The following is a 16,341-nucleotide window of genomic DNA, read 5'->3' on the forward strand; positions in this document are numbered from 1 at the left end:
GATGAGATGTGAAGGGATTGGGTGGATGTTATATCCCTTGGCACTGTTTAGAGACCAAATTTGGGATGGTTTGTTTTTTCACTAATAGAGTTCGAAATGTGAAAGGCTTTGCCTACAGATCATTTTACTAATTAAAAACCTTTCCTTAAAATGAAAGACTAAATGTGAAACATTGTGTGAAGGAATTTGTTGATAAGGGCAGTTCTCAAAAGGTGGGAACAAAAAAGTTAACTTTGAGCAATTTCAAAAATTTTCGAATTTGATATCAATTTTTCTTTTATTCTATAGTATGCATACCTAGAACACAATATATGAACATGAAAAGACAGCAGGTATTTGTAAAAATTGTTAATTAGCAAATTAAATCAGCAATCTGTAGGTAACAGATTTTGGACATTGTTGTCATGTAGGTAACGGATTTTGGACATCATCATAATATAAGTTTCACCATTTTTGACAACTGTTAATCTGATTTTTAACTTTTCCAATGAAAATTTTATTTACTACTTTTTGAATTTTGCAATTTAATGATAAAGAGGATATTAATGAAGTACTTGAATGGCTATACATACTGCTCTTTACATATAATAAAGTTTTGGAATGATTTTGAAGAAGTTGATGAAAGGTAGAAAAAAGCTTCATGGAAATAATTATACAAACTTGTAGTTTGATTTATTGGGACAAATAAGGAATAAAAATAGAAACAAATAAATACGACATATATATTTTTAAAGGAAAAATAAACAAAATATGCTTTAAGAAAGAATGTAAAAAATGACATCAGTTTTAATAACGAATATTTTTTTCTAATGTCATAAGAATTAAAACGATGTCTAAAAAAATTATTGAAAAAAGAAATTCGTATTTCTATTTCGAGATCGTTAAATTATGTTTAAAAGAAAGAGAAAAAAAAATTCTAAAATAATAAAAGCGGCGGGAAAAAAAATTGCTAGCGCATGTGATAACGTCGCCAAAACTGGTGCAGCTGACGATTAACTACATTTGTGAAACTGGAATCCCCCTCTGGTAACCTTGAGCGTATCGTATACTGTGTTATCGCCAATGTCGCCAGCGGAAGTTTGCTTGGCGATGTTAGCGCAAAATGGCTTTCGTTCGATCATAGAAAGCCATGTTACTACTGTAATTTATGCATTGTTCAATGTGTAACGTATTAATTATGCAAAATACCAATGGATTAAAGAAGATAACATTATAATAACCTTTTTTATTGAGGTTAGAAGACAGTGGATCATCAAAAATTATGAATAAACGGACAGAATTATCGGCATCAAGATCGTAACGCCATTTGGACATCTCACATGTATGTTTAAGAAAAATCATTTTTCTTCTAAGATACTGCATAAAAGCTTATGAAAACACTTTTAAACAATTAAAAATTGATTCTGAGGATCGATAAATACCTTTAAAACGAAAACATCATATACTTAGTTCTCAAATAATAGCATTTTAAAGATCGCAACTTTTGGACATACATCAAATTTCAAAGTTACGTTTTTTTAAAATCGTTTACAAAGTAAATAATCTATCTTTATTTTTGTTATCTGTGTAAAATATTAACAAAAAGTTATTCAGTGTAAGATTCATACCTTTAATTTTTTTTTGAAATGTATGGAAATAATTTAAAAAAAATTTTTTTTAATGGTACATTTGCTCAGTTAACGTTTTGGTATGTCCAAAATTGTGCCTTTTAGCAAAGAAAATATTTTTTTAAGGGCATTTGAAGAGCTTTTTTTCCATAATTTATGTCAATTCTTGTCTCTATACAGCATTATAATTTACCTCAAAAATTTTAGAGTTAATTAAAATGAAAGTTATTTGGTGTTGAAGCTTCAAAGTTGAAGTCTGTGTTTGTTCCCACCTTTTGAGAACTGCCCATAAGTAGAAGACCATTATAACGCACACCTTAGGACCAAAGCTGTTGCATTATACAAGTTTTGGCATTATATAGGTTGTTTCCCAAGTTTTGAAACTAATATTCAAAATATTTCTATATCAGCACTTCAGAATTGGTTTTATCTGCAATGAGTAGTAAAGCACTAATTATAGAATTAGTTATTCACAAATAAATATGTCTCACAATCAAAAGAAAGTGAATTCTCTTGCACTTCTGGTAGTTTCATGGTTTGCATAACAGCTGCATTTTAAAGAGCCATCTGGTATTTTCTTTTTACTGTGAACAATCATTTTCATTTAAAAGCTTTGAATTATGATGAGAAGATGAAAAACTGTTTCAAAATTCAATTTGCCTAACAATTTTTATGTTTGCAAGGCAAAACAGAGGGATTTTTTAAACTTAAAAACTTATTGTTTACCTCTGAAAAGTTGTGCGGTTTATAGAGAATTGCGTTATATAGGTCGGCGTTATAATGGTATTCTACTGTATAGTGCAGTAGTACAGGCAATTATTATTAGAGTTGTGAATAATTTTTTTATAAAATGAACATAAAATTCATTCTGTCGTAGTGAACATTTTGTAGTCAATTACCAATCAAAGTAATTGTTAAAACACGTAATGCTATACTGAAAATAAGAAAGAAACCCCCCACCATTTGAGACCTCTCCTTTTACTCTTGTCACTTTCCTTTAAAAGTTTTTTCTTTTCTTTTTTTAATGCAGTAGTTTCCTCGGAACCCCCCAAAAAAAGTGCCGCTCGGGGCGAACCGCCCCCTCCACCCTTCCCTAGCTACGCCACTGTACCCGATTCTAAGTCAGGTGCAACAGAAAAGAATAATAATCTACAGAAACTTTACAAAAAATATTTACACAATTCAATAACTATTGGGAATTAAATTTGTTCTATAAAAAGCGATTGGGCGGCAGATACTTCGTTTTTTCATTATACTGGCGCCTGAAGACAGACTGTCTCAAACAAAGCTATTTTACTGCTTACTAATAAATAGAAAAGTGACATGTAATAGCCCCAAAAAAAGGAATTCAAAAATTATATTTGACTACCTGTTTTTGTTTTATGTTCTTAAGCCCCAAAGCAGAATACTTGACGATGTTCTACAACGTAAAATCATTTGATCAAAATTGTTCTGCAAGTACTTTAAGCATTGTAGAATATACAAGCAACCAACGTGAATTTTTCCACAAATCGGGAGCCCTAAATCAAAATCTTTTCATACAGGATTTTTTTTTTCTTAAAGCTTCACTGTTGCTATGCATTCTTCATTTTCAACCTAAACCGATTGAGATCCTCCATAATATTTCATACGCTTTCTAAAATGAAAGAGCAAAGATGCAAAATTTTATAAAAATCCGAATCTAGGTGTCAAATCACGTTTTTTTTTTGGTTAATTTTACATGACATAAAAGAGGAATTGAAATAATGTTAATAAATAAATAAATTACTAAAATAATAAATGAAATGCGTCGAGTTACGGTAGCGTATAACAAAACACTTCAAAACTTTCGAAATAATTGAAATATTTTCAGGATGCAAAAGGATTGAAATCTCAAACAAGACACGTAATTTTCGGCGATGGACGCGTCTTAATGTTGGCATGTTTCCAAAACATATGTTTTTGGTGGAAATTGCAGTGAATGAAGATCGATTCGGAAAAATAAGGAAAAGGACAACCAAAAATTTCTGCACAAACTGCCGATTTGTTTCAAATTTCTAACCCAAGACCGAATTTTGAATCGAATAATTTCTGTGAATTTTAGATTTTCTTCTAATTTAAAGAAATTTGCAGAATTTGTGCAAAATTTTTTCTTGAGTTTAAAAATATTTGCAGAAAATCCGCAGTTTCTGCAGAAACTTTACAGAAATCTGTAGAATTTCGGCAGAAAATTTCTCTGAGTTTTCCTCTCACATTTGAACAGAATTGTTCTGCAGCTCAGAAATCTGTTCTGCGACATACGTCGTAAATTTAGCAGTATTCTGCTTTGGGGCTCTTAAGCACCCTATAGGGATGAAATTTTTCCTGAATTCCCGCTTTCTATATTGGGTTTGTAAAGTTTTCCTCCTTGTTTTACTTTTTCTGGCCTCAGAGTGATCCTATATTTCTTTAAATCTAAGAGATTTTGATTTTTCTTGCATTTTTGGTTCAGCTATTGTTAAATTTTCCAACCTATCTTCATCCATCGCAATATTAGCCATAAATGCATATTTTGGAAACATGCCATCATTGTAACAAGTGCATCTCCGAAAATTTCATGCCTTGTTTGAGGTTTCAATCCTTTTGCATCCTGAAAGTATTTCAATTTTTTAGAAAGTTTTGAAGTGTTCTGTTGTGTGCTTCCGTAACAAGACTCATTTTATTTATTATTTTAGTAATTTATTTATTTATTAACATTATTTTGATTGCTCCTCAAACCGGGATGGATATAGAAATTTTTTTTGGAGGGGGCACGGAAAATTGAACAGCTCCCCCCCCCCCCCCCCCACCGCCATTGATGCTTTGTTACAAAGTTTTAATGACTTTATTTTTAGATGAGTATTTTTTAAATTTTTTTTAAAGGATTCCTTCAGGTTAATGAATCTACTTCTAAGTACATGAATACTATGCACTAACATATGTTGAATGTTGACGAAAAGCATCTTTAACGTTTCAAGCAATTTAAATACTAAACTCAATACCATGTCACCCAGATGCTAGACAATGAGCTGCTTTACTTAGGAACATGCACGAAATTGCAGTCCTCGGCTGGAAATGACTGAGCTGGCGGTGTATTTCTTGTATTGTCATAATGATTATAACACGAGGGCAGGGTTGTTAAATGAACTCATACTTCACTTGAGTTTTTTTTAAATTAATTTATAAAGAAAATCATAACTTCATAAGGTATAAGTTTTACTGAAAAATTCAGAAACTATTTCTGTGTGAATTTCAAAACAGTTGCTGATTTGTTCTTAAAGCCATGATACAGTTGAGATAACATGTTGATACTACATGCCTTTTACATTAAAAATCATGGTTTTTCTAAGAAACTACCATATGATTTCTTTCATTTTGTATTTTTTTATAAGCTGAAAAAAAAAACTATTATTTTGCAAAGAGGTTCCTGGATCAAAATGACTCTTTTAAGTGCGCCTACACATTAAAAAAAAAGTTAATTATTGATTCAGTCAAAGATGAATTAGTGGATAAATCGCGATAATACAGTCCCTTGAATTCGAAACCAGTGGAGTTAAATGTATTCTGCAAATCTGGGCCTCTGACTCCAGTAATACTTCTTTAGCAAACAAAAATACTTTTATTCAAAATATGCTGTGTGTGTTTTGTGTTCTTTTTTAATTAACTACGTAAAAAAATGCAAAAGAAAGGTCAATTAAAAAGTAATAAAATAGTGAAATTAATTCATCCTTTGGGGCGCATGAGCCCCCTGCCCCCCTCCCCAAATCTGCTACTGCTCATGCCATGTAAAATTAATAAAAACAAAAGTGGCTGGAATGTTTGCATCTTCTTGCTTTTTATGCATTTACGAATGCATATAAAATATTTTTGAAGAATCCCAATTGGTTGGTGTAGGAAAAACGGTAGCACTCTTAGGTGAGGAGAATGAAGATATAGTGCAGGGTTTTGCATTTTCTTTCAATAATGTGAGCCTGAAATTTTGATTTTATGCTCTTTTCAGTATTAAGACCGAATACTAAACAAATGAATTAAACTTTCCTTTCATATTCCTATATGAAAAAATTCTGATTTAGGGATCCCTATTTGTGGAAAAGGTCTCGTTTCTGAATGTACAATGCTTGAAGTACTTGCAGAAAAAATTTGGTCAAATGATTTTACGTTCCAGAACATCACAAAGTATTCTGCTTTGGGGCCCCTCCTCTTTCTTTGTATCCATCACTTCTTTAATGCTCTAAAATATGAATGCAAAAAGACATTTACTTTTTTTCATGGTTTCGACATTTTTATTTATTTTATTTTTTCAAGCAAACATTCAAGTATTAGCTCGGTTGTATCCGCCACTGAGCTTGAGATAAATTTCGTTCAAGCATAGTCCATTTTAAATTTAGGCCATAGTTTCAACTTTCCACAAGAAAGTACCAAAATAAATTTGATGTACAAAAGCAAGGAAAGGGAGTTCCACCGGTAAGTCCCATAGCTTCCACTTAAGTTTCTGATTTTTATTTATTTTTTACTTTTCAGAATGAAGTTACTTCTTTTGCTGACGTGTGCTGTATGGGTTGCTCAAGCGTATGTGTCTGAACTAGATCTTTTCAAGGAAGAATGGGAGCTATTTAAACTGCAATTCAGTGAGCTTATAGTTATTTTCTAAATCTTATTTGTTAAGTTTAAACGAGTAAAGAGTGCAGTTTTTCTCTTGCAAACTTTAAATTTTTCTGTTTCTTGGTTGCAGTAGAAAACCTCTTTCTATTTTTATTTTTCAAAATTTAATCTCAATTCAAACAAAATAAAAACCAGGCAATATTCTACCAATATGTCTCTAGTTTCTTAAAGTTTTTATCTATAGTTTTTTAAAAAAAGGAAATATATATATATACAGTGAAGCATTTTAGTTATATGTTTTTCAAGGGACTGTATGAAAAAAGTATATGAATGGGAAAAAAAGCGTTTTTATGTTAATATGTATTTGACCTTGCAGGGACCAATTTGAAAATCATACGAAAGAGAAACTTATAAACTGTGCTTCACTGTATTTTACGAAGTTTTTCTAATTTATTCCCTTTGAGGTATAAATTTTAAAAAAATCTGCATTCTTTGTCTTCAAAAGTGTCCGAATTAATACACTCACTGCCAAAAGTTAAGCATGGAGAGGTAAAATGTGAAAAAATTGATGAGTACTGCTTTGATTGACATGAAATTCAACAGGAAAGTAGTAAATATGTTTATTCAAAGACAAAACAAAAAAAATATATGCAGAAATGAAAACAATTGTACATTTTTATAAATTAAAAGATGACGCCATAATAGGGTCATTTACAAAATATTGTTTATACTTAAACAACAAAAACTGACTTTAATAGGGTATGTGAGCATCCCTCATCAGCATACAAAGTTTACAGCGTGAACCATGCATTTTATAAGGTAATCAGCCACTACAGAGTCGAGTAATCACCGATCCTCATCTAGAGCTGTTTCCAACTCTGAGAGTGACTGCAAGTGGGAAATGTGTACTCACAGCATGGCCAAAAGCATCCCAAAGATTTTCAATGAGATAAAGATCGAGCGAGTTCGTTGGCCAGTCCATACGTGTTGTATTCTCACCCTCCAGGTACTCATCAACGATGGTAGTTCAATGGGGACGCTCATTTTTGTCAATTAAAACAAAATCAGAACCCATTGCTGCAGCATACAGTCTCACATGGGAGTCTAGGACTTCATTCCTATACCGTATGGCCGTCACAGAACCCGCCTGTAGATGTGCAGGTCGTTTCGATAACCTAACGAAATCCCTGTCCAGACCATGATACTTCCACCTTGGAATGCGTGATATTCGGTGATGTTCTGGAGCCAATAACAATTACCTTATTCTCTTCAGACCCTTACACGCCTGTCATCAGGTTGCAGAGCAAATCTTGAGTCGTCTGTGAACATAACATTGCCCCAATTAGACACAGTCCAACTGACATGTTGGCTGCAACATTTTGATCGTGCCCCTCTGGATTGAACGGAGAGAGGAACACAAACTCGTGGTACCCGGGAGTACAACCCAATCATGTGTAACCTTCGGCGCACAGTAGTGGCAGATATCATCTTACCAATGACCACTGCAACCATAAATGTCACACGTGTAGGGTCGTTTTTCGGTTCCACTTGGCTACAACAGCAATATATCGACCTTCCGCGAAGTTTGTAACTCTGGGCGACTGGTCACAGGTCGACTGTTTTGGCTCATTAGAAATGGTTTCCATGATTGTGAAATAACAGAGTGAAGAATCCCAAAGAAGCAGGTCCAACAGCAGGTCATCACTCAGATTCTTTCATGTTGTTTCTGAAAGCCAAATAATCATGGCTGTCTTGAAAACAAATCGCATAAAAGTTCTAACCCCCTTTTATTGGTATTTACAAGCAGCTCCTGCGACCCTTCGTAACGCTGTCTTCTGAAACGACTTGTCTTTTTTGCATATTTCTTGGCACAAAACTGTTATTAACTGTTCTCTAACTTATTTGCATACTTCTATCTACCTCTGCAGCCAGTTGCAGCCTCTCCAATTTGGATTGGTTTCTGAAAATTTACATTTTCATCTCCGTGCTTAACTTTTAGGCCAGTGCCAATAATGTTTGAGACCAAAAAAATTTAGAACAGGATAAAACCAGTTCGAAAGGTAAGAAAATCTAATAACATTAATAAGAAAAATAAATTACGGGCGAGCTGAGTTCGGGAAGGGGGGTTTAAGGGGGGAAAACGGTTTATCACAATTTCTGGAAAAACTAAGAGTCCTATCGAAAAAAACTAAATTGCAAAGTTGTTGGTAATAAAAAGATCTACAACTTTTGTATTTGCATTTTTTTTCTATAACCTCTAAATATATGCGAAAAATTCAAAAAACCGACTTTTTGATTTTTTATTTCCCACGAAAAAAAATTTTTTTTCACTAAATTTAATGAAAAGTTACCTAATTATGTCCCAAATACACTGTAATTTTTTGGATTTAAAATATTTATTTTTTCTCCTTATTTTGATTCAATATTAAAAAAGCATCAGAATGTTCAATCAAAAAGTCTCACGTCAAAATATCCGATTTTTTTAAAAAATCGGAGCAAGTTTTTTTTGTTGGAATCTCTACTTTTTAATGGTATAAAAAACCATATACAATACTATGGAAACTTTTCGCAAAAAATGAAGAAAATCAAAAAAACTCGAATTTGAAAAAAAAAAGTCATAACTATGTAAAAATTTTAAGCTTTTTATTAAAATGCACTTTAACTACTCGAAAAATGAAATTTTCCATGTTACACTGACACAAACTGAAAATAAAAATATACTACAATAATTAAAAATCGAGCTACAGCATGTGTTTGTTTTACCCTTCTCATCCACCATTAGACGGTGACTGCAGTGCCCCCTATAGTTTTTTGGAGTTACGAATAGCAAGCTACACTGTAGGATGGGATAAATGAGCTACTTCAGCAATTTTGAACTGTGTTACCTTGAATATTATGAAAAATAATCAGTTTTCTAATAGTGTTTGCTGTTAATTAACGAATACGAGCCATTTTTCAATAATACAAAGAACTTACGAAGTAAACAAGCGGAAATTAACTCCAAACGATTTTTTAAGTTTCACTGCAGGGAAAAAATAAAATTAAAATAAAACACAGACGATAATTGTAATTTTGAACTTTTCCGAAAATATTTCAGTGCAGAAAAACTTCCATGGCGTTTTTATCCTCCAAGTGACGAATATTTCTAGAAGCCGCATTAGGTAGATATTTCTCTATTGGGTCATTCCGTGTCAGATCATCACACAGTTTAGGACGGACCGTCACAGAACTGGATGAAACTTGGTACATGAAGAGATTTAGCCCAGTTATGAATGAAAATGCTAAAAAAAAAATTTCTTTCACCTCATTCAAAAGTTATTAAATATTAATTATTCAAATTTTCATCAAAAAATGCTACACTTTGAGACGGTTAAATCTCATTTTCTCAGAAACTATAACAGATACAAGCTAGAAATTGGTCTCGTTTTGAAGCTCTTTTAATGTGCTTTAATTTGATGTGCAACTTAATAAAATCAAAAAATAATAATTTTAAAATTTAATTAAATTAAATTTTAAAATTTTAATTTCTTAAAAATGGACAATTTTAAAATTCTGAAAAAATTTACAAAATTGCTTCGTGTTATCCTCCAGCATATTACCAAGTTTCATAATGGGATCTTAATGGGATCAGATGATAAAGGGAGGACAAGTTTTACATATATCAAAGTTTCTGCATTTTGGACAAAATACCTTTCTGATGGATTACTCAAATATTATTCTAAGTTATTAAATTAGCACAGGAAACTATAAATGAACTGCTAATAGTAATGTAAAACCTTCTAATGTCTTACACCTACTTTAAAATTGAATGAAATTAAAATAATAATGGAAATGAAATAAAATAACTGAAAGTTAAAGAAATGAAGTTTGCACAGCAGAAGACAAGGCTTGAATGCTGACTGAAGATATTTTCAACAGGAATTGTGTATTACAGAACAAGAAAGTATTATAAACACCAGAAAGAATCCCTCTACCCCCCCCCCTTTTTTTTGTGGAAGGATCATTTTGTAATCCCAAATATACCCTCCCCTCTCCTAAAAATTTTCAGATCATCTTCATCCCTTCACCCCCCCCCCCAAATAAATAAATAAAAATGAACATTTTATGCTCTATTTGGCAAGCATTTCTAGAGGTTTAGTTTCCCTCTTCATGTGCTGGTTTTCTTTTCTAAAAGAAGACAACAAGAAGAAAAGAAAACACTACCACTTAAACAAAACAAAAACAAAAAAAAAAGGATCTTGCAAAAAAAAAAAAAAAAAAATAGTTTCAGTTTTATTCCTTCCAAAAGTCTAGACGCCTTTTGATGCAAGGGCACTTTTCTTTTTGTTCAGTTCATATGTGTTACAAAAGAAGTTCATGTGAGTGTACTGCTTTTGATTATTTTTGGAAGGGGTTTTGGTAACTTAAGGTGCAAAATCCTTTCTTTCAAAAAAATATTGTCGCCCCCATGCCATAAAATTATGACAGGCTTTTATTAATTCATTTCTCCCTTTTCTTTAATATTAATAGTAACTATTATTTACTTATTTATTTTGTGTACTCTAAAATTAATATTGCTACAAACAATTATTTTGGCAAATTTTACAAAAACAAAATTTGATTATAACCTCCCCCCCCCCTTTTTTGGAATTAGTAAGTTATCTTTTGAAACTAAAGGGGGGGGGGGGGTGCTTTTGAGATTTTATGGTACTGCTGACTGAACTCCACAAGCAAAAACATGAAACATGTTGAAAAATTGGTCAAACCCAAACCAGTGAAAGGTGGGAAAAAAAACAGTGAGGCAGAACGAACCGTTGGATCTCATTCTCAATAGCCACCCCCCAGTCTGTTTCATTTTGTTAGCAAAGGGGGTGAAAAGGGTAGCTTACTGTTTCAGATCTAAATTTGTAGTGGATTATTTTAAGTTCACATCCCAAGAGAAAATATTTTCTTTTTTTCCCTTTCTTCCTTTCCTATTTTAAAATTTTATTTCTTTTTAATTTATTTTTCTCAATAAAATGAGATTTAGATGATTAATATTTTCATTAATGAGTTATTTTTCAGGAACAAATCGTACTAAGAAAAACTTCATTTCTAGTAGACAGTTCTGCATAAAAAAGTGAACATGTATGAAGCATATTTATTTATTTACTTATTTATTTATTTGCACATAAAATAATAACTATTCAGCACAATAACCCATATTTTGGCAGATATGTGAAACTTGTCCTCCCTGTATCAACTGATCCCATTAAGATCCCTATATGAAACTTAGTGAGATGTGAGAGGATAACACAAAGTAATTTTGTGATTTTTTTCAAAATTTTAAAATTGTCCGTTTTTGAGAAATTTAAATTTTAAAATTTATTTAAATTTAATTTTAAATTAAAAAAATTTGAATTTCATTAAGTTGCATATCAAATTGAAGCAGATTAAAAGAGCTTTAAAACAAGACCAATATCAGGCTTGTATCTTTTATAGTTTCTGAGAAAACAAGGATTAACAGTCTCAAAGTGTAGCATTTTTTAACAAAAATTTGAATAATCAATAATTAATAACTGCTAAATGAGGAGAAAGAAAAATTTTTTTTAGCGTTTTCATTCATAACTAGGTTAAATCTCTTGATGTAGCAAGTTTCATCCAGATCTGTGACGGTGCGTCCTAAAATTGCTCCAAATTGTGTTGATTTGACGTGGAATGACTCTAATTGTCTCTGTGTATGTAATATATTTCAACACTTTAAAACTAACATTTTTCCCTAGAACATTGCAAATTGCTTCTATTCTTCAGAAATGAAACGAAGTATGAAATTAAAATTGCTGTTTTTACACGCCAAAATGGCTATGAAAAGTATAATAGAATGGAAAAAGGTTGCATGTTACTTTTTTACTGATTTATATTTTAAGTACGAAAACAAAAATATACTTTTTGTTAACAAGAATTTTCTATAGCTCCAAAAAATAATTCAATTCCATTACTTTTATGGAACGTTACATGCGGGAATAGTTATAAAATTAACCAAATTTTATTCTCCCATTCCAGCACAGCTCTGAATGTAAAATTCATAATTTTTTACAAGCAATGTTGTTCCAACCACTTATTCAGTTATTCAACATGTGATTCTGTGCTAAAATCATATGTAGTCATGGAAAAACAATGAATAGCAACATAGCAGGGCAATCAGGGCACCAGGGCACTTTTGCTCCTTACAATTTTTTTTAATATATATTAAGGTAAATAGTATGTGCATTTTAACCTGAATCAGTCGACTACAAAATAAAAATAGTATTTTCTTTCATAAACAGTATACTTACGTAACATAACCTAAAACAAATCGAATGATACAGTTAAATCGTCGTTTTATTAATCAAAAATTTCTTTCATACATTTCTTTTCAATGCACCGGAAAGTTGAATATATGGAGCTGATATTTTATTTATACTACATTTTTTAACCGTCACGTTAAATCGGAAAATCTCACTGAAAAAACGATTTACGTAACCATTTTGCAGTATGGATATGTACATGAAATACACCACCAGCTCAGTCAGTCCAGTCGAGGACTGCAGTTTCGTGCTTATTAGCAATCATCAGCCCAGCTTAAGACTTGACTTTGCCGGAGGTGGAAATCGTCTTAAGCAAGCCAAGAGTGCCAAAACAAACTGGTAGCTAATATGGAACTAGCACAGACCAAACAAGTAACCGAAACAAGTTCGGTTCAACTCGAATACGGTAATTTACTGAAAATATGGATATGTGTTTATAAATAGATTTGAAACATTGTAGAACAACATTAAAAAATTAAAATTTCGCATTTTTTTGGCACAAACAAATTTAAGTTTGCTTATGATAAACTAATTAGTCATCATAATTTAATTGTGATGACTGTAACAATAAAATTAAAATGATTTCGTCTTTTCAGATTATCGGCATGGATGAATCTCTTTGCATAATCTGCAATAAGGCAGATGAGAAGTAAGTTTATGAAATTCAAAAAACAGCTTTAAATCGTTTAGTGGGGTCTAGCAAGGAAAGAGTCGACAATAAATACAAAAAATTTGAGAATTTAGCAACAGCTTTTATTCATCGTACTTGTCAAAGTCAATACAATGATGAGTTTTCAATAGCTACGTTTCGTACTTTAAGGCAGAGAAAATCAACGGAAGGAAAAGAAATAAATAAAGACGCTCTTACATTTAATTTCCAATCACATTGTTTTTTTTTTGCGATAGGTTTTTCGGAAATATTTCAAAAGAAAAAATACGATCAGTTCAAAATAACACTACAAGAGATAATATACACTTAGTCACAAAAGTAAGTATGCACAATGGATGTGATGATGTCCTATGAAAAAAAACAGACACACGATATTTAAGTTTTCAAATTAATGATTTATTTTGTTTACAGCAAAATCGAGTTTAATAACAAAATGAAAAATATTTTTAAAATACAAATATTTAATTAACAAGAAAAACTTAACTTAAAATAAGATGAAATTTACATCATAAAAGTAAGTATGCAAACAAAAACAAAGAAATTAATATTGCAAATTTTACAATTTTTCAAAAATAATCAGTAAATATTTATTTGTTGGATAGCCTTTGGCTTTAATAAGAGCTCTCAATCTGGATGACACTGATTTTACTAAATTTTGAGTGACAGAAGATGGTATTTTATGCCACTCTTCCAAAAGGACTTTTTTAAGATCATTCTTAGTTTTGATCTGTTGCTTGCTAATTTGGCGATCGAGATAATCCCACAAGTGTTCAATGGGATTAAGATCAGGTGACTGCGGTGGGTTTTTAGCTGTTTCGCACGTTATATAGCAGCCATTCCCGAACAACCCGAGCAGTATGTTTTGGATCATTATCTTGTTGGAAAGTGAAAGATTCATCGAGTAACAATTTAGAAGCACTTTGGCTTAGATTATTCTTTAAAATATTCAAATAGCTATATTGATTCATTATTCCTTCGATTATAACTAAATTTCCTATTCCAGTTGCTACCATACAACCCCAAACTATAACCGAACCACCACCATGTTTCACAGTTCCTCGCATATTCTTTGGTTCTAGAGCTGCATTTGCTTTCCTCCAAACTTTTTGGTATTCATCTGACCCGTGGATGTTTAATTTACTTTCATCCGAAAAAATCACCTAATTCCCAAAATTTCTGTCCTGCTTTTCATTTTCTTTTGCAAAATCTATTCCCTTTTTGCGATTCACTTTGCTAACAAATGGTTTTCTTCGCATATTTCGACCATGGTATCCTGTCTTCCATAACACACGGAAAATTGTTTCAGAATTGCATGACTTCGCAAAATTGTTTTTCACATCAGTTGTCAATTTTGGTGCACTAATCTTCGTATTTTTTTCACATTTCCAACAATAATTTGCATTTCTCGATCCGTGAAAAATAGGCGGTCGTCCTGTTTTTGGCTTGTTTAGAGTATTTCCCTCAGCCTGGACCTTTTCAATGGTTTTTTGCACTGTTGCAGGACTTTTGCCTATGATTTTAGCGATTAGTCTTTGGGACTTGCTTTCCCCTTATAGAGCTTTATTATTGCATCCTTTAGATCTTATGATAACACTTTTCCACGTGGAGGCATTTGTGAATTGTTAATTTAATTTAAGCTCAAACTTACAAGCTTTGTAGCAGAACTTCTAAACTTATCACTGAAATACGAAAAATCACTCGAGAAGTTTCATTCACCCTATTTAAAAGTCAAAAATTCAGACTGAATACATACTTTTGTCATTTCAATTCCTATTAGTAGTTAATAAAATTACTCTTAAAGTTTTTTGAAAATATAATGATTTTGTGTATTTTTCATTATTTTATGACTTGAATCAGAAGCGATGAACAACACTCTCTAAAATAATATTTTTCTTATATTTATTACAGAACTAGAGCTTTTTCACTTAAGCTATGAGTTGCATACTTACTTTTGTGAGCAAGTGTATTACAGCATATTCAAAAACAAAACACACAGAATGATTTCGATAAAAACATAAAAGCTCGTTTAAGAAATGTGCCTGATTTAGTTGCAGTAAAAGCGCGTTACCATACTGCTTGTATGTCGGCTTTTTATAACGAAAGAACTGAAAGAAAAATAGGTCGCTCAGCAAGCGAAAACACTAAGAATTTTATTAATTATCTTATTAATTATATCATTGACAACGAAACTGAATGTCAGTTTTCTGTCAATGAAATAAAAGAGGGATTTTCAGGAGATCTTCCTGACTACACAACTATAAAGAAAAAATTGAAAGAGCATTTTCAGAACGATATCGAGTGTCATTTAATTAAAAAAGACATGATAATTTTATACAAAAATAGTGTAGTAAGTAAAAAAGTCTGCCAAGATTGGTATGAAAAAAAAATTAAAAAGTAAAGAAGAAGAAAGAATTAGAATTGTTCAAATGGCTGCTGAAATTGTTTTAGAAGATATACGTTCTAAATTATACGACATGAGTTACTACGAAATTACAGGTTTAAGCGAAGACAATCTTTTTAAGGATGTTCCTGAAACTTTGCATGTTTTTTTGAATACTGTGTAAAAATAATAGAGAAAAGAGTATAAATAATGTTCGTAGGATGGATAAAAAAGTGACCACAATGTCTCATTGTATCATCATGTCTGTAAGGCCACGTTCTTTTTTATCTCCCGTTTTACTTAGTTTGTCGTCGATGATTCACAAAAAATATGCCTCAAAAGGATTGATCGATTCATTATCTAATTTAGGTTTGTGTTTTTCATATAAAGAAACTTTGCACTTTGAAGCATCGATTATTGAGGACCCTGTCAATCATTCGCTTTCTCCAGATTCATACGTCCAATTTGTTTTTGACAACGCGGATCACAATACTTGCACGATTGACGGCAAGAATACCTTCCATGCTATATGTGGAATAATGGTTGTTACTCCGGCATCTAGTGTTACTTCAAAGAAAACTATCTCTAGATTAAAGAAGATTCCATCTTCTGAAGAGATAGGCAACATTGGATTTGTGAAATTGAAAAATTTTGGAAAAAAGAATTCCGATGGATTGAAAACAATTCTGATAGAAGATATTTTAGATGTTAAGGATAACTATGAAATTTCTTCGGCAGATTTTGCATGGTCTTATTCAAAATTTTCAAACAACACATCCC

At 31.7% G+C, this 16,341-nt stretch overlaps 1 protein-coding gene across 1 annotated transcript in view; it reads left to right on the forward strand.

The window, feature by feature from the left end:
- LOC129222616 (procathepsin L-like) overlaps window positions 1-16,341 on the forward strand; it is a 45,839-nt gene that overhangs the window by 2,909 nt on the left and 26,589 nt on the right. The window contains exon 2 of the mRNA XM_054857143.1: window positions 6,126-6,232. Coding sequence (XP_054713118.1) covers window positions 6,127-6,232 — 106 coding nt within the window. The 5' untranslated portion in view covers window position 6,126. The remainder of the gene's footprint in view (window positions 1-6,125; window positions 6,233-16,341) is intronic.

Source organism: Uloborus diversus, chromosome 5 (assembly GCF_026930045.1).
Source record: "Uloborus diversus isolate 005 chromosome 5, Udiv.v.3.1, whole genome shotgun sequence".
Classification (NCBI taxonomy): domain Eukaryota; kingdom Metazoa; phylum Arthropoda; class Arachnida; order Araneae; family Uloboridae; genus Uloborus; species Uloborus diversus.